The sequence below is a fragment of the Lichenostomus cassidix genome, chromosome Z (genome assembly GCF_008360975.1).
Source record: "Lichenostomus cassidix isolate B80296 chromosome Z, HeHo_3.0, whole genome shotgun sequence".
Classification (NCBI taxonomy): Eukaryota; Metazoa; Chordata; class Aves; order Passeriformes; family Meliphagidae; genus Lichenostomus; species Lichenostomus cassidix.
This window is the reverse complement of record NC_139511.1, coordinates 22,405,392-22,429,391: the sequence shown is the minus strand read 5'-3', so window position 1 is coordinate 22,429,391 and position 24,000 is coordinate 22,405,392. Positions and strand designations below refer to the sequence as shown.

The 24,000-nt window shown below is 35.9% G+C and overlaps 1 protein-coding gene across 5 annotated transcripts in view; it reads left to right on the top strand.

Annotated features, from left to right (window-relative positions):
• KCNN2 (potassium calcium-activated channel subfamily N member 2) overlaps positions 1-24,000 on the top strand; it is a 68,533-nt gene that overhangs the window by 14,608 nt on the left and 29,925 nt on the right. For 4 of the 5 annotated variants that reach the window (XM_085043200.1, XM_085043202.1, XM_085043203.1 and 1 more), the window contains exons 3-4: positions 6,887-7,305; positions 21,142-21,180. In XM_085043200.1, coding sequence (XP_084899326.1) covers positions 6,887-7,305; positions 21,142-21,180 — 458 coding nt within the window. The remainder of the gene's footprint in view (positions 1-6,886; positions 7,306-21,141; positions 21,181-24,000) is intronic. The other variant, XM_085043199.1, reaches the window with a different exon arrangement.

Sequence of the window (24,000 nt, the reverse complement as noted above, 5' to 3'; positions counted from 1 at the left end):
AAGCCTTCTACATATGGTAACTTAAGGAGCTTATTCTGACTGTGTTTGAAGCAGCAGAGTGGGTAGGATCTGAAACTTTGGTATAATGAAATAGCTGTTAAATAAGAGTATTGTTAAAATGAAGAAATACCTTTCATAGACAGTGACTAGTACAAACTCCTGTTTCAGTCAATTCAATTGAGTCACTTAATGGTTATCCTGCTGGATATCCCAAATTAGTACAGTAACCCTGAGTGGTGGACTTTTGTTTATGGAGCTCTGATTTGTTCAAAGTTTCATAAAAATTCATGTAAATAAATACCTCTCTGTTGATTACAGATCTGAGGATCTGTAACAATCAACTGTGATTGTTCGAGCAAGGCTCCAAACACAATTATACTACGAGATTGTCTCACAAAATATATTTTTAATAATGAAAGTGAAAAAAATAGGTTTTATATTAATTTTGTTTACAATCTATTAGTAATAGTAATCTAATTAGCTAATTACTTTGATTTTTTAATATATTTATAAGCTTTAGATGATTTATTACTTCAGTCCATAAGTATGCTTCTCTCAGGGGGTTTCTCTCTGTAGCATTGGGAAAGAAATCCTGGTATTTTGGAATGTCTTTTCTATTTTTCTTTTCCTTTGTAATCCTTGTATTTAAATTCTTAGTATTATTACCTGCATAGAAAGTAATGGCATTTTCAGGAGTATCTCACCTTCTTTGTGTGCCTGGAGCACATACATATATATGGAGAGACCTTACAAAGTGAAATTATGTACATCCCAGCAATTTCTGAGTGCTATAATGGTCTTTTTGCACTGTAGGCTGGTGGGGGGGAGGAGGGGGTGTTAAACTATTTCATAGTTTGGGATGAAGAGTACAGCTGAAAATCTGTCCCGTACCATTTAAGAATATTGAGGAATGCTTCTGAATATCTTTAGAGAGAGAAAGCTAAAAAGAATACTGTCAGTGTGTGGATTAAACCAGAAGGGAAATGTGGGTAGGTGGAATTTAACTTTGTCTGCTCATGCAGAATTTAACCCTATGTTACTTCAGTTGATTATAAATTCCATTCTTTATAACAAATGTCCATCTTTTTATAATAATATGAGGGATAGGTATTAAAAAGAGTCACAGACAAATCTGGTAAGAGCATTGTTTAACACACATCTGTTTTTTGAAATAGTTGTGGTGACATCTGACCTGTCAAAGTAACCAACATGTACTGTTCAGATGTATTTTAATGTGAAAGTTTTGGTACTGCACTTCTGAAAATATAATTCACTAAGGCTATAAATGCTCTGAGCCTCTTTGACACATCCCTTCCTGAAATGACAACATTTATATGCAGTATTTGAGAGAAGTATTTTGGGCCTGTTTAGCCACTAGGACACATTAACATGAAGTTTGTTTTACATATGTGATTTGTTTACAGCAAAATATTAATCATTATAAAAAACTAATTTTGCACAGAGGTGTCAAATTTATATGAGCTATGCAAATAATAATTTTTTTGCTGAAACTAAGTACCAGACTTTTAACATGTTCTGTTTTAATTGGGATGTTTGTATTCGGGAGAGGAATATGCATGTGTACATGTATAAATAATAGAGCAGTCTGACTTCCTCATTTTAATGAACTAAGCATGTTTCATTTGGCAGATAGCTATACCCACAACACCTTGTGGATCAATTTCTCATGACCTACTAAAAAGTTTGGTTTTAATTCTGAATGTGGGAAGCATTCTGGCAAATACAGGATAGCCAATCCCTCATGTCATTTTGGAAAAAAGGATATTATTTGATCACCAAGGTCAACAGGCCTTTAGGTAGTTTACACACCATTTGATTACATGACTCCTGATGATGTAAGAAAGTAATTTCCATCTCCTAGTTAAAGACAAGTGTGCTAAAGGCTTAAGATAACAATATCCCGTCATGACTTGAAAATGGTTTTAAATTATTTTTACTTAATGAGGTGCTGTGGGACAATAACTTGGCTGTTTGCAGTCGTGAGGCAAAAGCAGTATCTTCTTCCTCTACCATAATGTTTTTCTTTTTTTGATTGTGTAAATGATATTTTGGATATTACAAACTACAGAAAAATACAGAGTCAAAAATTTTGGTAAGTCATGAATTCCAGAAGCTGTATTTTGCTACTCTAAAGCCTAGTCCTGTCAGTACTTTTATAAGGTTTAAGTGACTCCAGTATTTAACCATTTTTAATTTGGATTCTTAAATTAAACAATTGCAACAATTTGCCTGTAAGTAAAGTTGATTTCCTTTCTCCAAGGAATGCTTCCAGGACTACAGCTGATGCCACTTTATACTCTTTATTGCTTTCTTTTTACTCCTGTATTAATGTATCTCCAGAGTATTACAGTAGGGTAGAGATACAGTTCTCAGGTTTGTTCTTTTGCCAGTAAAGATATTTTAAGAACACAACTAGTTTCCGTGTTCTTTTCATTCACTAACATTTAGAAAATTAGCTTCTCTCCTTTTGTTTCTCTTTTGTTTCTCCTTCAGGGAGTCTCTGATCCAATTTGTTATTGTGTGCAATGTGTCTATTTAGAATGTCTTTCTCTTTTTTTTTTATCTTTCTCTTTTTTCATATAACCTAGTATTACATGAAGGTAGCACTGTAACACACAAGTGTTAGGTGAGTGTAAGCATACCTATATAAATATCCATAGCATTTATTTTTATGTCTCTAATGTGTGTATTACAAATACCAATTTTATTTGAAGCTAAGGATTGATTGCATGTCTTACATTCACATGTGACATGCTAGAAATACACTACATAATTCCAGGTGAAAATAACTTCAGAATTTTTCACACTAAGTGGAGATATAGTAAAGGTATATGAGAGTTCTGTGTTTGAAGATCTTTTTGGTACACTGATGAAGCACTTGCATTAGATTTTAACACTGAATAATTACAAGAAATTTGAAAATGATGAATGGGCCTAACATCTGTGACCTTGACTGAAGTTTGTCCTTCTCTGTGAGGTGCAGGACTCAAATCTGTCGGAAAGTTTGATCATTCTTTTATTACATTCTCTTTTTATTGCTAGCATCATTCCCCATTCAGATGGGAGTAGTATCTTGAAATTAATGCATGGTCATAATAGCCAGATTGACTGAAATCAGCTAAGACTGTGCATACATACCCTTTGAATAGTGCTGTTCATCTGTCCTTTCTCTTTTCCCTTCATTTATGGCCCTCACTTCTGAAGTGGAAATGTACATAGCAAAGCACACAGGCACACACAAATACCTCTGTATCTTCCAAATCAGAAGTGAAGCTTGCACTTCTTATGTTGCATAAATGCAACTATATAAAATGTAGATGAAATCCTGTACTAATTTCTATGTCATTTTTTTATATCTGAACTTAATTGTTGTTCACAGTATGTGTTAGAGACCCTTCATGTTCTGGAGTATTTGATATCCACCATGGTTTGAACCTAGACAAAGAGGTGTAACAAAATCATCCTCATAAATGTGATTCTGAAATGTTAATATTGTTATGAAATAGAAATGTTTGTACTGGATCTGTGGTCTTTTGTGACTTCTCTTGTTTTCTGCCTTTCATGTTTTTACCTCCAAAGTCTCATTATAGGACAGCTTAAGATATTATCACTTTAAAATATTAGTTCCCTTAGAAGAAATTGTCACAGCTAAGGTCAATGGAGGTTGACAAGGATCTTCAGTGTCTGTAAGCATAACACGCTCCACTGAGAACTGTAGAGAAATTTCTTTCTATGTAGCATGTTAGGATTTCTTCTGCTGACATGTGACTATATTATCAAGTATATATTCCATAATTATGTCTCAATGTTTTTAAAAAATTCAGTCATAAAATAATATTATCTTCTGTGAAAATTGTAAGATCAAATTTTAGTGCCAGTGTTTAACTCAACATTCTTCTGTTCTCATCTTTTAAATTGAAACAGTACTGAAGGTATAATTTTTCTTGAATTGCTTTTCTGCATGTAGAATTTTTTTTAAAATTTTTGAAGAGGGTATGCAAAAAGACAGAAGGAAAAGACCACTCCTTTTTCAGCAGTTTTTGAAACTTTGTAGCATTGCCACTTTGACATGTATTTGGTTTGTATCATACAATTGAAATATTTAAATCTGTTGTAAATTTATTCTTTTCTTTGTAAACCCACACAACATTTGAGAAATATGATCTTATCTATATTTTTTTCAGTCACACTGGTTACTATTAATCTGTATTCTGGGTGTTTTAAAGACCTAGATCTCTTCATAACGGGTGTAACATTTCTGTGATCTGACTGACATCATTTGCAGGCTAATCACAAGAATCAAATGCACTGGAGCTTTACAGTACTTTGAAAGTTTGGCCCTTCATACCAAATACTGCATTTGCTAAGTGCAAACCTGCACTGTTTTGGTAAGATAGACAGACAGACATAAATTTGCCTTCCAGTATCAATTTGCATATCTAATATCTGGAGTTTGCAGAGTGACCCCAGCTAAAGGAAACTGTATGTGCTCATGGTGCATACATTGAATTCTCTTAGTGTTTATGTAGCTTTACACAGCCCTGTATGTCTTTGTCTTCAATAATGCTGCAGTGGAGATAAGAACTGTATGTCAATGTGGTGGCTTGACTTTGGCCAGCTGTCAGACCCCCACCCAGCCACTCTTTTGCTCTCCTTCCTCAACAAGACAAGGAGAGAAAAGAAGATAAAAATGTTTGTGGGTTGAAATAAAGATGGGGTGATCCCTTAAGAATTACTGGCACTGGCAAAACAGGCACAGCTTGAGTAAAATTAATTTAATTTATTGACATTTAAAAGTACAATAGGATGGCAAGAAATATGCTGCCCCACCACCCTGTCCCCAGGCTAGACATCTTCATTCCCAACTCCTCTGTCTTCTCCTCCATGAGTGGTGCAGGGGGCATGGGGAATGGCAGTCTGTCCATGATGTTTCCTCCCTGCCACTCCTTTCTCCTCACACTTTTCCTATCCTCCTTGGTGGGTCCTCTCCATGGTCTGAAGCTCTTCAGGGTAAATTTGCTCCAACATGGGACTTCTTTGCTCCAACATTAGTTCTTCTAAATAGAATCTGCTGCAGTCTGAGCTCTCTGTGAGTGAGAGTTTCCTCAGGAAATATCCAGCTTGCTCTGGAGTAGTCATCTCCATAGACTTCAGGGAATTGCCTCCTTGATCATGCTCCTTCCTCTCCATGGGTTCCTCTCTGTTCCAGTGCCTGGAGCAGCTTCTCCTTCTTCTCTGACCTTAGAACTTCTAGTGACGTTTCTCACATTTTTTTTTCTTTCACTCCTCACTGCCTGTGCCACGTTTTTGCCGTTTCTTAACTATGCTTTCACAGAAGCACCACCTGCTTCACTGGGGAACTCAGCTGTGTCCTGCAGTGGGTACATTGTAGAGCAGCCCTGACTGCTTCCTGCTGACACCATCCTTGCAGCCACCCCCAAAGCCAAAACCTTGTCACTGACACCCAGTGTAGTAAGAGGGAGAACGTAAGGGGTAAAAGCCAGATCCACAAAGACAGAAATTTATTTGCATTTGTTGTGTTCCTGAATATTGTTCGCTTATTTCTTTTAGTATCAGTTTAACTGCAGTGAAGTTAATTTGTGGTTATCACTTCTCTAAACAGTTGCAAGTGGGCAATTTTCTGAAAAACAAACTGAATGTATTGTGAGGAGGATGTAGAGTGTCTTTTTGATTGCTAAAAGCACATACAGGGAAATCAAGCTTGTATTTTTAAACTCTTAAAAGTAGGAAGGGGGTTGAGAGCAGTGCAGATGAGTCGGTTTTTGGCTGTGTATATAGTGTTTAATATGCCAAAAATACCTTTCTTACATTAGGGAACACATTGTGTACTTTGCCTCCTCACCCATTATTTTTGAATAACCTAATTTTTAAAATTCTGCAAATTTCTTTTTTTTCCTTTTACCTGTTTATTGAACAGCCTTCTTTAGATTCAAACTATAGTTGACGTGATCTGAAGGTCTTCTGTCACTGACATTGTATCTTCTTTGTACATATGGGTTATGTTCCTCTCCAAAAAATGTTGTCTATTTGCAAATTATTGCATACCTCTACTCTCAAATAGTGACAAGTACTGATGAACTATTTATTTAGTAAATAATCAGACACATAATTTGCTAAACAGTATGAAATGTTACAGTACCTTTGTTCCAGTGGGCAAGTTGAAGGCCTTGATTGTGCAACAACCAAAATGTGCATTTAATTTTCAGCTACTGGTGGACATCATCTGCCTGCCTGGGCTACTCTGATATTTGCTGGTTATTACTTTTCATATTTTCACCATGAGATATCTTTTTGAGTCTTTGTGCACCTTCTCATGTGGTTTTGCATCTTACATTGATCAGTATTGGTGCCTCGAAGAAAGCTCTACAGAAGCTAAAATAACGCCTTGGCTGAAGCATGGACATGCTGTTGTGCAGCCTTGACACTGCATCTTAGGAAATATTTTTAATTTGTAGTTTAGATATCCATTCAGGAAACACTTAAATACTTCACGATTTTATGAACTTAGAGTAAACAATTGATTTTGAACAGACAAGACTTAATGGGTCCGGACTTCTTTTTAACCAAAGATTACAATTTTTAAAAAATGAGGAATTCATAGTAAATAATGGGTGAAAATTCAGTTTCATGTGCAGTTTTAAATATAGTGAATTAAAAAATTCTTTTTGTCTTAACCAGAGTTATGTTTCCTTTCACAGTGATGTAATGTCATTTTCTGAGATGGCATATTTTTTCTTTCTTTAGTGGTCTTTGGCAGCATAGAAAACTATGATAATTTAAATTGGAATTATAACAAGTTTTGTTAATGATGTACTAAAGTTAACCTTATATTTTATTATTTCAGTTGTTCATGGTGGACAATGGAGCAGATGACTGGAGAATAGCCATGACTTATGAGCGTATTTTCTTTATCTGCTTGGAAATACTGGTGTGTGCTATACATCCCATACCTGGGAATTACACATTCACATGGACAGCCCGGCTCGCCTTTTCTTACGCTCCATCCACAACAACAGCTGATGTGGATATTATTTTATCTATACCAATGTTCTTAAGACTATATCTTATTGCCAGAGTTATGCTTTTGCATAGCAAACTTTTCACTGATGCCTCATCTAGAAGCATTGGAGCATTAAATAAGATAAACTTCAATACCCGTTTTGTTATGAAGACTCTAATGACAATATGTCCGGGAACTGTACTGTTGGTTTTTAGTATCTCATTATGGATAATTGCTGCATGGACTGTCCGAGCTTGTGAAAGGTAAGGTTGGTTTTTTTGTTCAGTTCTTTCTGTTTGTCTTACTATTTTTCACTCTTGTTTTGCTCTTAAGGTTTGAATTCAGGGGACCTAAACATTATTAGAGTGGAGCTCCCTAGTCCTTGGTAACTTGAGTGTTGGTTGTGTTGTATTCTGTGACAGAGATTGTCAGGAGTGGTTTGCCTTTTAACTTGAAGGACTTCAGCAAAGAGATCTGTGCCCTATGGTTTACAGTAGCATTACAATTTGATTTCAGTATGGTGATATACTTTACACAGTGGACAGATACTTCAAAATGCTTTTAAGAGTAGTTGTTGATATATGCATTGATTCCAATTTTCATTTATTTTGTTTGTAATATAAATGTAGTGAGGGTAAGGTGGAAAAAAGAGCTAGTGAAAATGCTTGGAGGGGATATGTAATTTGAGTTTTATTGTGCTGGAAAGAAAAAAACCCTGAAAGAGTGCAAAATACTGTTGAGGAGTTGGCAAGATCAGTAAGGGAAATAGGCAGAGCACTTACAGTAATATAACTCTTTCTTACTTTCTTGCCCTGGAAATCAGCAATGCATTTGAGAGTCAGACTTTCAATTTCAGTTGGTTTTCCAACCTCCCTTTCCCACAGACCTCAGAGTAGGTGCAGAATAAATAGCTATCAGTGCTGACAACTTGAAATTTTATTTCTCAAACATAGCTTCAAGAAAAAAAGAGCTTTAGGAATATGAGATAAGTTAACTCTAAGAAGACAATTAGAATGATTCTTTATGAAAGATTTAATGCTCACACAGCTCTTAGATCCTGGAATGGATTTCTCCTTCCTTAAGCTGGAAAATCATCAACTTATTTAAGGCGTTTCTGCTGCTGCTTGTTGATAATTTTGTTTATCCTAATCCTTTCCCTGTCTGTCCATTTTAGAATCAGTTTAGGGGAGTTACGTGTGACAGCTAGATGATTGAAATCAGGAGTTAAACACTGTTATACTTTTTAAGTTACTCTTTGCGTTACTTCTCCACTTGTTTCAAGGAAAAATGTCTGATATCTGACATAAAAATATCAATGTTGTTTCCTCATATTACAGCTACACTCATACTTTGAGAATATTCTGAAAATGTCATGTTAAGAACAACATATTGTAGTTTCAGAATATTCCCATAGTGGCAGCAGATGAGTGCCCTAGATTTTGACTCAATCTACAATAGTTGTATTTTCATAAAGTATAAAGACGTCAGGACAAGAATGTGTAGTATATAAGTAATACTAAGAATAAAAGAAACAAAGACCACCTCACCCATTTTCCAGTCAGGGGTACTGAAGACAACACTCTCATAAAGTTTTGATTTTCTGAGTTTCTTTATTTATATTTAGAAAGTGACACACTTCTGCATCAGTGTTGTCCAGGGAAGATTATTTGTTTGGTCAGGTGCACTGAAGTCAGGGTTGTAAAAATCTGAGTTTTCTTCAAGTCTCTGCTGAATTAGTAATGGATTTTCCACATCTCAAGTTGCAGTTGCTGTCCTTGAATTGACTGTAATAGTTTGGACAGTAGGCTGAATAGCCACAGACTCCTCTAAAGCTGAAACAAAACATAGCACTGTAAGCAAGTTAAATATAGAAGTGAGTACTAGGTTAATATATCTCTACCATAATTACCATCTGTCACTGCAGCCCAGTTCAAGATTCATATTTGGAAAAAAATGTTAATTTTATGTTTCAGAAACACTAAAAGGGATATATTTTGGCATTCAGAATTAGATACCTATTCATGCTATTTGCACAGTCAGATTTGAATGCTTTGCCTCCAGTTTTCCCTTCATGGAATATATAACTAATTTGCCAAACGAATTATACTGGCCTTGAATTCCAGTTACTGGTTAGCCCATCAAAACCATTTAGATCCATAGGCCATGCAGAAGTACATGATAAGAAAAATGTCTCAGAAGAAATCCTCAAAACCCCAAACATCCCTTTTTTACATAGTAGGAGACAGATGCAATAGGCATTTATCATGAGAAAGGACAAATATGGCCACTGAATCATTTCTGTTCTGTGTAGAAGTCATAGTCTTCAGAAGATGTCTCCCAAGATCTTTAAGGCTTTGAATAGCTTAGTAGTTAAAAGTTTAGTTTACACCAATAAAGTACACTCTTTTCTAATTGCTCTTGATTTTTTTCTTAGTTTTAACTCAAGGGATTTTTTTTTTAATAGACTGTTTTATGTACACAAAATGATCCTGAAAATCAGTTTAGGCTGTCATTAGGAGTGTTGGTATTGCACTTTCGCTAGATATGAAAACATAATGAATTTTGATACATTTTACAGAAATCAGGAATTAGGCAGCAGCCTGGTAGCTTTGGTTTGATAAGGAGTGACTTATACTAATAAAATTTGATTGTGTTAACTATTTGTTTGCATCACTCTAGCACCATGCTCCAATTTCTGTTATATAGTAGCATTACATAAGATTTTGCATTAGAGGTATTGCTTTGGTGTATTAAAGCATTTGGCTGACCATCCAAATTGGAATAAGATGATGGTGATAATATGTAATAGATTAAAATAGTAAAAGTTTGGAATGGAAAAAGTCTCATTCTGTCCCATGTTCTCAGTGAGGAGGAAGGTCACAGAAGAAAGTGTTATTTACTGTGGAGTTGTGTGTGCCCAGCAGAAGCTGTTGCTGCTGAATGACAGCCTGATATTCAGACTGTTCTATTCAAAGTGAGGTTTTTATTATTGCAGGGAGTCCTGGGAATAGGAAGGGTGATTTGGAAGCCCCAGATTTCATAGTGAGGAAGGTAACATGAAAGAGCATCATTATCTGTCTCTCTTAAGATAACCTGTGGAGACAGGTCGTGGGTTGAGCCAGGCAAGTTGACTGTCTGAATAAAGATTTCACTGCTTTAATGGTCATCTGACTGATCACTTGATATACACTGAACTAAGAGAGGACATGTGTCTTTCTGAGTGCCTTAATGGCTGTATAGTTAGCTCCCAGAATGCTAATTATAGCAAGTGACACTTTGGGTTGGTGAGCAAGGTATTTTCCAGGATTGCAGTTTAAGGTCATGTATGAAGGCAGAATGTGGTACAGATAATGGTGGTGGACAGCCTGCTGAGTATAAATGCATTGCTAGGGCTGCAGAGTAATCTAGATGAGGAAATTTGGAAGGTAAAGATGGGGAAAGCATCAAATGTTGCTGTATACATAATGTCTGTTTTGAGGGGAAGACTGCATTGCACAAGTTTCAACATCTACCTTCTCACTACCAGACCTGTATATTGCTGTCTGTCATATGTAGGCTTCATAATGAAAATCTAAATTTTTTTTAGGTTTAACTCAATAGATGTTTGTGTTTATAACATCTCTGAGGCACACGATCTAGAGCACTTATGAATGTGTTACTTTCAAATTTGAATTATGAACCCTACAGGCAGACTACTTTTTGCAGTTTGCCATACATATCTTGTTACTGAAAATAGATTTGTGCATGAAGGTCAGTTGTTTTATGTCAGTTACAACAGAAAAGTTTGGTTTCTCAAGGAAAAGAAAGTTAGTGTGTTTCACATTAAGTCATTGAAAAATCTGACAAGTTTGCTTCACTGTTCTGTAGAATGTCTCTTCTGTGAGAATGTCTCTAGGTAGTGTGGAAGGCAGCCACTCTTATTGATCTGTTATTTTTTTGTGCAATGGGAGAAATGTTGTCTTCTGAATACACACATGGGTATAATGTGCCTGTGTACCAGGCAGTATGAACCACATATGCCCACATTACACTGTTGTATGTCCAGAACAGATCATATCACGTGCCTGGCATTTCTGTGGATTTGCAGAGGAGAACTGAGAACAGAACTGGATTTTCTTCTTCCGCAGAGAGCGCATTTTTGGCACCATTTTTGGTTCTATTTGTACTGCCCTTTAACTTCTGGCAATGAAGTCAGTTCAGTTTGAGCAGTTTGTTTTAGTCAGCATTTCTTCCTCTTGTCAGTTTCTGCTCTGTATTCTCTCCTTGTTTTAACGAAAACAAACTCGAGCGCAAAACACACACACACACAAAACCCGATTTGTGTGTGAAGGTGAAATCCTTTTCTGCTTTCTGCTTGTTCTTGTTTTCTGCAAATAAATGTCTGTCTTATTTCTTAGAAATATGATGCCATTACAAAGTTTCCAGTAAGCAGCTCCCGCATGACAACTGGGAGGCAAATGTTAAGGATTCATTTGAGACAAGCAAGTGGATACACTGACGCTTTCAGTTGTAATTCATGAAGGAAAAAATGTTTCTTAGCTATCTAATTTCCTCTCAGTATGTATTTCAATTCTTTGCTTGTCTTCAGGACCTTATCTGACATTGTACATCGCATGGATATTCACAAGGCCACCTTCCAATGGAAATGGCTTTTAGCATTCTCCTCAGTGCCATGTGAAGAGTCTTGTTTTTAGTTAAAAAGAAAAAAGGAACCAAAAAACCCACAAAACCCCTAACTAACAAGTAATCAAAGCCCAAGAACAACAAATGAAGCCTGGATATTTAATTTTAAGCCTATTTTTACGCTCAGAAGGTCAGAAGCAATGACATATCATTTTTATTTTTTTCAGTCTCATGGCTGTCAACAGATCAAAAAGTGTTTGTGTATGGGCAGTGCTGGCTGTTTTTCATGGTTCTTTACCTTCCCTTGGTTCACAGCTCACTGAAACTAAACTGTGCTACTGGCAGCCAGGTTTCTCCACTGGTGGCAAAAGTTAAAAGTTAAATACTCAAAACAACAATAAGCAATGATGACCTGTAATCATCCTGACTTGCACCTGTGCTGTGAATGAATGGTTTTGCACACTGAGTGTAGATTAACTGTAAATGTTGGGTTACTGTTTTATAATACTTACATCTCAAAGCAATTAATAACTAAAAGCACATGTAACTCATTGCATTTTTGTTGCACAAGTTGTCAATAGACCATCAGATCCATTATTTTATTATACAATGGAGGAAACAAGGGAGTCTATCACAGAAGTACATTGGTGAATATCTGACATGCATAACCCAAATCTGAAAAAGAGCAGTTGATCTAAATAAAAGATTCCTTTTCTGGATGTATCCAGAAGGATTAATAGCTAAAGCATGTGTTCTTTTACTACTTGAAGGCAAAACAGTTGTGTACATTTAAGGGGGGAAGCAGATGCACCTATTCTAGTGCATGTAGAGTTTGATTGCTGTTCTTTTAAATTAATATTTTCCTTCCCTTTGAAAATGCTGTTTGTGTATTCTCAGCAAAAGAACTTTGGTAATATAAGTGAAAATCTACTCTTCAGTATGTTTAGGTTACTAGAATTATCCTTATAAATAGGGAAAGTAGCAATAACTGATGCAATGTCCGTGGATATAGTCATTCCTTCACAAAATATATCAAGCCAGAGTAGGATCAGTATTTCTGTAGTCCAAAAATAGCAGACCCAACTTTGAGGAAGGGAGTGCAAAAGACAGTAAGTTAAAAAACAAGAAAAAAAATCTACTTGCGTAATGAAAGCCAAAAAACCCACTGTCTTTTAGATTAGTCTCACTAGACCAAGAAAACCTTTTTTTTTTTTTTAGGTTAAATTCCCTTTTATTTATGAAGGACTTACATGCATAACAGTTGTAGAATAGAATGAAGTGGAAAAGTGCATGTATAGTTCAAGAACGGTGAACAAAGTGAAACCTATTTCTATAAACAAAAAAATGTGAAGAGAATGAAAATTCTTACAGAGGAGTATTTACCTGCTTTTAAGGACAAAAGATTTTTTTGTTTTCATTATTCTTGAATCTATAAAACACAGTTAAGAGAACAAGCTTTGTTCTGGTCAGTAAGAATGGTTGTACGCACTCCAAATTGTTTCAGATAAGAAAGCAATTTAGGGATTTTTTTATCATTATGTTGAAACTGGATCCAACATTACATCTTCTGTTCCTCATATTTTTAAATGTGATAGTTGCATTTTTCCTCCCCATTTTAGCCAACATTTTAGACTATTTAAAATATTTTGCTTCAAAATTAGTCAAAACTACTTCCCATAGTACACCAAAAGCAATCCTTATAAAATAGGGTCATAATGAATAAAAAAATCAATGTCTTTTACTTCAAAATATAATTTGTTGCTCAAATAATTTAATGTCTTTGAAATATGCACCCTGAAATGTGGATTTAAGCTTTTCTACTGGTTTTCATTTGCCTCTTGGGCAAAGTGAGTTGTATAAACCATGGTTGTCACTTCACTGCTAATAAACGGCCAATATGCTGTCTGAACTCTAGCCTTAGATATTGAAGAATAGCTTCTATTGGGAATTTACAATTCAGTCTTAAAAATCCAAATTTATAAGGTCAATAAGAGAATATAGATGGTTTTGTGGAATTGCACATGTCAAGGTAGTTAGTGGTTTTATGGAGGAAAACATGAAGAGGTGCTTTTTCAATATTTTACATATTGAAAAATATGTACTTAACTTTCCTTTTCTGTGATTCCCCCCTTTTCATTTGTCATCGTAATGAGGAGATTTTTCTTGCTTGGGTGGTTATATTTCTTGAAAAGTTCAAAATCATCTATGCTTTTTACTACAGTGTTCTTGAGATAGTAAGTGATCTGCAACATCACTTCAAAGTAGGAGGAATTGGTGTGTGTCATCATGTACACTTGTGTTCCCCAGAAGAGTGGTATTATACTAGTGCAGAGCTTAGGCTGATAAGTCAAGAACATTTCTGATGAAGAAAATAGAAAATGAATCTGTTTGCAGTTGTTTTTTCTCTAAACCAGATTGATAGCCAATATTTCTTTTTACGTGTTGTTTTGTGATAAATTAAATCCACTGGCAAAGTTCCCATGGCTTTCCACAAGAGTGGTTCATGAAATTGAAGTATGTTAATGGAGAATTGAAGGTATCAGAGCAATGTGAATTGGACAAGTATCTTGGATTATTTAGGTTACAAGCTTCTGGGTCAGGGGTTGTCTTTGAACTGTGCCTGCACAGTGGTGTCCAAGAATAACACTTACATATGTGATACTGAAGTACTAATAAATGTAGTAATTTCTAGTGGGGAAAAAAGGGAGCTAAACACTTCTGAGGACTTGTGGTGTTGAGATGAAGATGATGCCTTCATGTGTTGATAGAGCAGTTTAAGCCGAACTGTTCAGTTTTGATGGACGCTGGCTGTGCTGACAGCTTGCGCTGAGAACACTGCCCAGGCAGGAATTACTCCCTGCTAGCTGGCTCATTCTCCCTGCCTACTCCATGCCTCAAATGGAGAAGCCTGAGGCAAGAGCCTCTGTGGTCTCACTTGCAGAGGGCAGTATATGTTCCTGCCAGTTTGGTGGTGGGACCTCAAAGTCCCTTGTGTGGGAGGGTCAGTGAAGTTGTGCTCCTGCCAGATGTGTGCACAGCACTGCGCTGCAATCCCACCTCAGGCGCAGCTGGAACCAGCCTAGCACCAAACACAAATCTCTGCACTGTACTTTGTATGCAGTGCTTGTGACACAGGGCTTAAGTGTATCTTCTGTTGCCAAGCTTGACAGCAGAAGAGATGAGTCCCTAATCACTGGGAAGGTGCAATGAAGGTAAAAAGTTCCAAATGTTCCAGAGTGGTGGATACCTGAATAGGATAAGAACACACAGAAATAGAGGGTGTCAGTGCCGTGGGGCTGCAGCCTGGTTTGAAACCTGGGGCAGAGTCTGTGGAAGCCAGTGGGCTTGCATTAGCTTAAAATCCTTCGATGATGGGGCTAAAATGATTGCATCCTGCCTGTGTAATCATGCAAATCATGCCAAGTTGTTGGTGTGAGCCTTGGGTACAAGCTTAGTATCAGGAATTGTATACAAGCCTGAAAATATGTTTTCCAATGCTTTTTTTTTTGGGGGGTGGGGGTGGGGAGGGAGCTGGGGTGGGATGTTTTTACAAGTTTTATTTATTCCGTTAATTAACTAAATATTTACCAATGACTTTGACTTGCAAAGGACTATTTAAAGGGTGAAAATAGCAGTAAAAATCAGTGTATGCTCTCTTTGAAGCAATAAAACATATTGTCATACATAAACAAGAATTATTAAATCTGTAACTGTAGAACAGAAGATTTTTATTAGTGTTAATAGAGTCTTCTATGATTAACATGGTCAGCTGGAAGTGTAACAAAGTAATCACTTAATATATAGTGGGTGGGCATACTCCTCAGGAGTGCAATGATACATTGCTCATCAGTGCTTATTTTGTTATGATGACATGATAAAGAAGGCCATTGGTGCTTTTAAAGAATATTCATAATTCTAAACTTAAGTAAATACACATGTAGTTCCATAGCATTTGTTTTGTCTCATTAGACTAGCTGCATTAAAAATATCTTGAGTTGTCAGCAACTTTGGAGTACAAGGCACAAAGACTTTAAAAATCCTGGGCTTGAAAGTTGTGTGTAAGATTGAGTAAATGAACTTAATTTTTCCAAGAACAGGATTTTCTATAAGACTGGAATACTAAAACCTGGCTTTTCCACAAGCAGCTCTGCAGTCTAAGAGCTTTCACTTACGACGCCTATGCTTCAGCTTCCTTGTCTGCAATGCTGTGTTCCCTCTTTTGCAGAGGATTTTTCATGCACCTTCAGCAGGTGCAAAGATAATCTAGCAAGGTATATGCAGCTTGAAAGTGCAAACCAATTTTTACTTACTAGTAAGTAAAACACCCAAAATCTGAGCTGGAATTTAGTGGACTACTAAACTAAACATTAGGACACTCACTAGCCCAGTACGACACCAAAAGAAACTTTGCTGGCCATGCAGGAATGAGCTAGGCAGTGAAGGTCTGTTCTCCACAGCTCCTTTTGTGCTGCTGCACTCTCACCTCTTGCCATGCTGCTGTGGTATTTTCTCCAGATAGATTTTCTCCAGATATGGAGGGATGATCCTCCCAGCCTCCAGTAAGGGTGACAAGCTTGACTGGCCCTCTGTTTTGTTTTTTTGTTTCTTTTTCCTTAGGACCTTACCTTTCCACATTGGGAATAACCTTGAATCCTGGAGCTACAGACCATACCTCTCAAGAAGAGTGGATATGGTTCCTTTCAGTTAAAGCAAGGATTAGTGGTTATTACCCAAGGCATTGCTAACTCATTTATATCCATTTTGGAATATGATAAAACACGTGCATCTTGCTGCCTGAGCACAGTAGCTGAACTTTGATTTTATTTCATCCTGTATCATTGGGTGTTTCTTTCGTAGGATAAACAGGAGACTAGGACAAAGTTTCAAAGAACACAAAGTAATGAACGTCTGGTCATTGCACAGTAGAGCAAACAGTTTAGCAGAGATGTGACTAAAAATCTTTAAAAGTTTGGAACTCAGCTGTCAAAAACCCATATGGCTCAATCTGCATCCTCATGATCTCATAAGTTGTTAGCTTCTGCCATCAAAATCTATGTTCAGGAAGGGATGCTGATTGAATTACTCTTGCTGGATTATTTAGGAGTTAGCAGTTCTGTGATACAGAAGTGTCATATTTTTATAAGACTAACCAGTGCCTAATTATTATCTGTAATATCTATTATCTTTTTAATAAACACAAGAGACACTTAGCAGGAGTACCTTGTCTTAGTCTGCAGAAAGAACCGTGAGCCAGTCTGTGTTTTCCTGTCCTGTATGGTCTGGATATTCTTCTAATGAAACAAAACGTGAAAGGGTCAAAATATATTGTCTCCTCAGCTGCTGCATAAAATTTAAACAGAAGAATTGCATGTAGAAGGAAGAAACAATATTTTAGTCCCCTAGTGCCTTAGTGCTGATTGAGGGGAGGATTTTGGCTGAGCATGTTTTTCTTCTCTGGCTGTCACATCTCAAATACATATAGGGTGGATGTAGGACATGAGTTCTAAGGGGGAGAAGCTGATCCCTTGGTCAGCTCTGGCAGAAAGAGCAGCAGAGCATGGAAGGTATTTTGGTTGTGATCACTTGTGTCAGCAGGGTCAGTTGCTTTGTTTTGAATTCAGTAGTTGTCTGCAGTACATCTGAGGGACAAGCTCGGCCGTGGGTTTGTAATGCATGCCACACCAACTGCTGGGATTGCAGGGAGGTAGGAGGATGTGGAGTTTGCTCTGGTGCAGGTGCTGTTTGGAAGTGCAGCCATCAAGCTTCAGGCTTGCTATTGGCAGCTACAGAAGGATGACATTATCCTTTATTCCATGTCCTTCAGTCACTGCATTCTTTGTTGCTATTGAATAACCTGAATTTACCAGTTTGAAAATCAAGTTTAATTGACTTGACCTGAGAATTGTCCAGAGTATTTTCCTTTCTGACCTTAGTGTCAGTTCAGAAGCTGGACTACGTATTTTTGGGCAGGCAGTAGTACACGTGGAAAACAACATTGCAAAATATTTACATTAAGTAATAGTCTTCTAATAAAAACAATATATTTGTTCACTGCAGTTTCAGAAAGAAGATACTTGGTGTTCTAATTCCCTGAGTTAAAGGTCACCTCTTATTATTTTATACTAAAAGGAATGAAGTAGATGTAATTTGCAAAGCTTTTCACAATCTGAAATCAGAGATACAACATACCCTGAAGTTGAACAGAGATTTCAGATCAAGTATTCATGCCCAAATGTCTTTTCTTTTTAACTCTGTTTTTAATCATTCATCTTTTCAGAAAATCATGATACACCTTCAGACTAATGAGCTTCTAAAATTGTAACCCTGACTGTTTAAACTTTGATGTTAAATTGCAGTCTTTCGCAGTAGATCCTTTCCAAGGTGTTCAAAGGCAAATTATATGTTACATTTAGTTAATTGAACACCAAAGATGCTTGTCAGCTCTCAGTAATACTTGCTGCATTAATTTTCTTCCTTTTCCAAGCCTACAAGGATTTAACAAAAAATGTGCATGATAATTCTTGATAATACTGCTTTTAGAGTGGTATTTGCTCCTTATGAGCAGATCACATCAGTTGCCTTCCTTGCTCCTTGTGTGCTGGGAGGCAGAAGAGCTGCTGACGCAGTCAGTGCGCCACAGCAGGACACCGTTGTCCTTCAGTGATTGTATTTCTGATGTTGTGGAGCATGATTCCTCTTGATTTTTAGAAAATGAGACCTAGCACAGATAATAGACCAAGAAGCAGATGCTGTGTCCTGATCTAGTGTCTGCAGGAAACAAAACAATCTGTACCAGGAACTACACATTCTATTGGTTTATTTTCATTTTTCAAAAGAAAATAAAAATTTAGAGTAGAATAATGTTAGCATGGTTTTAGTAGGATGAGTCCTAGCACTCTTCTGTTATTGAGGTAAGTGGCACTAGGATTTTTGATAGTATAGAGCACTGGAATGAAGGTTTTACCTTCAAAAAAGGTACCATACCAACGAAAGTGTGCTAAATATATACAAATAATTTTTAAAGTCACAAAAGCAATAAACAGTGCAATTTTTTTTTTTAGTGGCAAACTGCATTATTTAATGACATAGAAGGTGTTGTGTTTGTTGAAAATAGAGAGCATGAGCTAGAGAATCCAACCTACAATTCTGTTGTGACCTTGACCGAAGTCATTTAAGCTCTTTGTGCCTATGTCATGCAGAGAATTTTGTTTACTGCTATTGTTTGGTGCGATGTCCTTATTCTGAATAACAAAATTCATTTGAACTTAGTGACCAAAGGGTTTTACTGAAGTGTGATTGCAGTGCTGATCTTTTATATTGTTTCAAATTATTGTACAGGTAGAGATGCAATCTAGATATCCTCATTCTGAGAAACAAGGTATGAAAACAGAGGAAATGCTGTTTATTTTGCATGCTTAAATTTTTCTTTCTCATGCTTTTGGGAGAGATATTCAGAATACATAAGCCATTCCCTGCTGAAGTCATTCTGGCTGTACTGCAGCTCCACACCTACTTCTACAGTCAGGACTCCAGAATCTGGAGGACAAATTGAGTGAATCTCTACATCATGGAAAAGAAAGACTATAGAGCTCATGTATTTTCCAGGGACCTTTAATCCTCTCCCCCTTTAGGGGAGTCACAACTGAATATCTGGAACTCAAAGGCTGCAAACTAGAGAAAATCAAGGGGATTTTCTTTTAAACATGAAAGATAATTTTTCTATTAGTTGCATCATCTTTTGAGTTCTCTAAAAGGTAACACTCAAATGTAGTTGAACTCTTAAAGGAAAATTTTTCTGTGTATGCATCTATTTGTCTATCTGTCTGTCTATCTATCTACAACATTTGCTTGTTTATAGATTTTTACAATGAAAGTTTTGTAGCTAGAGAGCTACAGCTTAGGTATAAAGTGGCCCATACTCTACCCAAATGACACAAACATCTACAGTTGGTGTCTAGTTTTACTCTTTCTTTTCCAAACCGAACATGCTGAGATCTCTGACTTATTTATTCTTTAATGTCATGGACTTTTGCCAATGGAATAAAGTGTCTTTGACCTGCAAGAAAGTTTTCATTACTCATTTGAAATGAGGGGGAAAAAACCCAGGAAGAGACTATTGTCTCTTTGAGTTAATTTTTGTGATGCTTTCAAGTTATAATTTCAGATACTGTTTATGAAGCAGACCGGTGAAACAGTTAAAATACCAGAAAAGTTGCAGCTCTCCAGTCACATTTGGAATTCTTAAAAATGCCTATGATTTTTTTCAACTGGATTAGATTTCTCTTGTATTTGTAAAGTCTTGCAAGTCAAACAAGTGAAAGGAGGAGTCTCAATGACTCCCTAAGGGCACCATTCTTGCTAGAACTAGACCTGCTTATGCATATTACACTTCCCTGTGTTTGTCTCATCAGTGAACTCATCTCATTTCTATGGCTAAGAGAGCACTGTATATTATATTTCAAGTTTGTTTAACATTTCATCCTCCAGCTTGTGGTTGCAATTTAATACTAATTATGTTGACAGCCTTTATGAAGCATTCAACACTTTGAGAAAGGAGTAATTAGTAATAGTTAAAATTAAATCTAGTTTTCGTAGGAAGCCATTATATTACAGACAGCAGTCCCAAAGTCAAATATTCCCGTTGTATACATCCTTAGTTAAGCATGACCCTGACTATGTGTTTGCCTGTCTAAATTGTGACTGAAGAACTTAGTTGAAGCATGAAAGTCACATAGATAACTTACATAGGTACTGTTTAATTCACATAGCATTTGCCAGTAGTGTAAACCACAGGCATTAGATAACTTCTGGTTTATTAAAGGATTTTTCCAACATGTTCTACATTTAGACTCTAAGACACATGCTTTAAATGTAGATAGTGCAAAAGGTAAGTTCTGTTGCCACAGCATCCAGAGTACTCCCCTCCATTAAAAACAGAGTGAAAATATGTAACTGGGCTTTATTCTGAAAATGTCATCTGCTCAAGTTCCTTTAGAGCACAGAACTTAATTCTTTTTTCAGTGCTTCATTGAAAGCAGTCAAAATGCAGTCAGAAAATCTTGAATGAAGGCCAAGATGTCAGGCATCAAAGTTGTTTTGGTAAAAAAGAATTTATCAGTAGAAAGTATTCTGTCATGTTCATGGCCTTTAGAGAAAATAGTACAAGATCCTTTGTTTTTGGTAAATGTTTGTCATTAGACAGAAGTTATTCTGTCCTGAAAGCAAAAGGCAAACAAACTGAAAATGCAAAATTATCATAAGCAAAAAGCTTTATTTTACTCTTTTTAATGACAAAAGTGGGGAAAAAAGTACAAGGTTCAAACTTCATATAGTCTCACCCTCACAGTATTACGGAATTTGGTGACAACATGCCAAGTCCTAAAATAGGGCAAAGAAAGAAAACCATAGTTGCATCTAGCATATTTAACATATTATGGTGAAGGTCTCTTAAGCCTTTTCTTTTTGGTTGCATTTAGGTGGGCAACACATCTGTCTTCAAATGTGACACTGCAGAGGTCTGTATAAGCAATGAGGATGCTGTTCCTTTATTACCATCGCCAGAGTAAAGTACTCCATGTAGTTGTATTACATTTCTTATAGCCTCTCTGAAATTATGGTATTCTCTCTACTTCCATTTTCCTTGAGAACCTTGTGGTAGAAGTCCAACCTGTAGCTGGTCTGTGTAAGCTCACTCTGCTGTCAGATGTGAGGTTACTGAGTCACTAGAATGTCTTCTGCATAGATAACCTTTCTCAACCCCTGAAAATTAACATCTCCACATTAATCACAGAAGTTTACTCCAAAGTATTTTCATAGCCTTTGATTGGTTTGATGAAGAGAACAAAATTAAAAAGGAAAAACTCTGTTTTTTTCTTAAGTATTGACAATCTCATGCTGAAGTTTCGTACATAAAAAGTAAGTGGAAAATATTTGTGGTACATGTGCTTTCTTTGTTTCATTTGCCATATAGCAATATACAGTTACATTTTTGTACTTTATGTTTTCTAACATTAAATGTAGTAACTGTCCCCACCACTTCATTAAGCAGTGAGATCTGATATAACTGTCAGCTCACTCTCAAAAGCGCACAGACTTTAGGTTTGGAAATTTTTAGATTTTTACTGCATATTTTAGATTTTAAAATATTCAGTAAAATCTGTTTAATTTCAAGCAGTCTGATTTCTAGAAGCTAAACTATAAATGCAGTCTTTTTATAAAAGAAATTAAAATATATTCAAGAAGTAAGCTCAATTTAGCTGTTTAAAGTTAAGCATATAGCTCCAGTAGTGTTCCCAATACAGGGTGTTAGACTGGTCCCCAATTCTGAGGCACTCAATGAAACTTGCACTGACTGCAGGCTTCTGCTCTCATCCAAACTTACTAAATTCTGTCTAGATTTTTTTTAAATGCTTACTTTTAAGGTGCTGTCCTATCTAAACGAGTTTTATTCTCCAGTTTATCCAGAACATACATTTTGATGAATCTTGTATTTTGTTTTTCAGTCCCAAAGGAAAGGGAATTGGTATGAGCATTTTATTTTATGTTATTTTATGTTATTTTATGTTATTTTATGTTACTTTATGTTTTTATGTTTTATTATTAACATTTTTATGTTTTTTATGTTACTTTATGGTTTTTTATGTTTTATTATTCTGTTTTATTATATTTTGTTCCCAATGTCAATTACCTTACAAATCTTGCATATGTTGGTAAAATTGTTGGTATCCTAATGAAATTCGGATAAAAACTGCCAAAACAGCAGGCTCTATGGCCATGAACTTCTACTTCATTCCTTTTATAGAAGGCAATATATTAGCTACAGAACTAGTAATTCCTGTGATGATAAATGAAATTAGTTCCATAAGAGAAAAACATCTTTAGAGTTCTCAGTTTTTCAGAAAGTCTTCTTGAAGAGTTCAGCATAATCTTTGTTGTATCATTTCACCTCCTCCTGTTTTCTTCCCCTTGTCAAAGGCTAACTTTTACTTAGTTCTATGTCAGGAAAAAAGGTAGGTTTCATTTAAAGTCTGTAATGATTAATTCTATTTCTTCTTTCTAAAACATGTATTTCTTAAGTTTTTCTTCAGCAAACTACTTCAGAATCTTTGGAGATCAGTTGATTCTGGTAATCTCAATTAAGAAAAAAAAAATCTTTCCTCCTTCTGAGGGGGTCTTATGTAAAAAATAGTAACAGGGTATCTCCAGAGGAAGTGCAAAATGCAAGATAAGAGAAAATTTCAGAAGGGTTAGAATTAGTTGCCAGTGAATATAATGAATGATTCACAGTAGAGCTCATTAAGAAACTCTTTGATTTTGAATGAATCATATTTCTACCATAACACAGCTTTAACCTGTGCTGTTGCAGACCTCGAAAAATTAAAGCAAACTTTAAAAATAAAAATACTTCATATTGTATTGGTATATTTTAAAGATTACACTGTGTAAAAAATATGGCTGCAGAAAGGAAATATGCATGCATATCTTTTAAATGAAGATTAAAAAGTACTGTAAAATAGGAGTTTTCCCTCAAGATTGCTTATATTGCTTCAGTTTCCTTCTTTTGTTTTCATGTATTTTAATATCATGTTAACTGAATATTTATAGTAGCTTCTTTTACAGAACAGCTTTTGATAAAGGTAGTATACAGAACAACAGAAGAAGCAACTCTGGGATATTTCAGATTTTATTTCTAATAGTCAGTGTGTTTGCAATCACTGTCCTTTCTGGATTACATGTTGAATTTTGCTTTCAAAGCAGAGTTAATGTTTACGCCATGGTATTTCACAGATTTTAGCAGCCATATTTCTTTTTTCAGCTCCTGTTCAAAGCCTTTCAGACAGTATGTCTCTCCACTGGAGTGAGTAATTTTTAATTTAATTTAAAATTACTAAATTTTAATTTAAAATTATTTAAGTGACTCATTAAAGAGTCATTTGTAATTTAATTTAAAGTTAAAATATCTTCAAAACCATAATCTGAGATATTTTGATGACCTGTATCCTAACAGGTAGAACAGTGAGATGAAGATGCTGGTGTGAATCAGCTTTGTGCTTGAGAAGAGCCTGACAGCAATAGTCAGTGCTCTCCTCACTAACCTGCTAAAGTAAAAAAAAATTATCAGCTGCTCATTTTTTCTCTGCTTTGTGGAAAGCCGGATGGAAAGTTTGTTCACTGGGATTTTTTTCCATGTTGCTTCATGTGTGGTAACTGATGCCTTTAAGAGGCAATTTTGCTTCTTCAGGACATGCCACTTCTTTTGGCAAAATGAAATACTTTGGTGTTAAGCAATTTTTGGGTGTCTAATTTAAGAGAATTGCTTTGAAACATGCATGTCA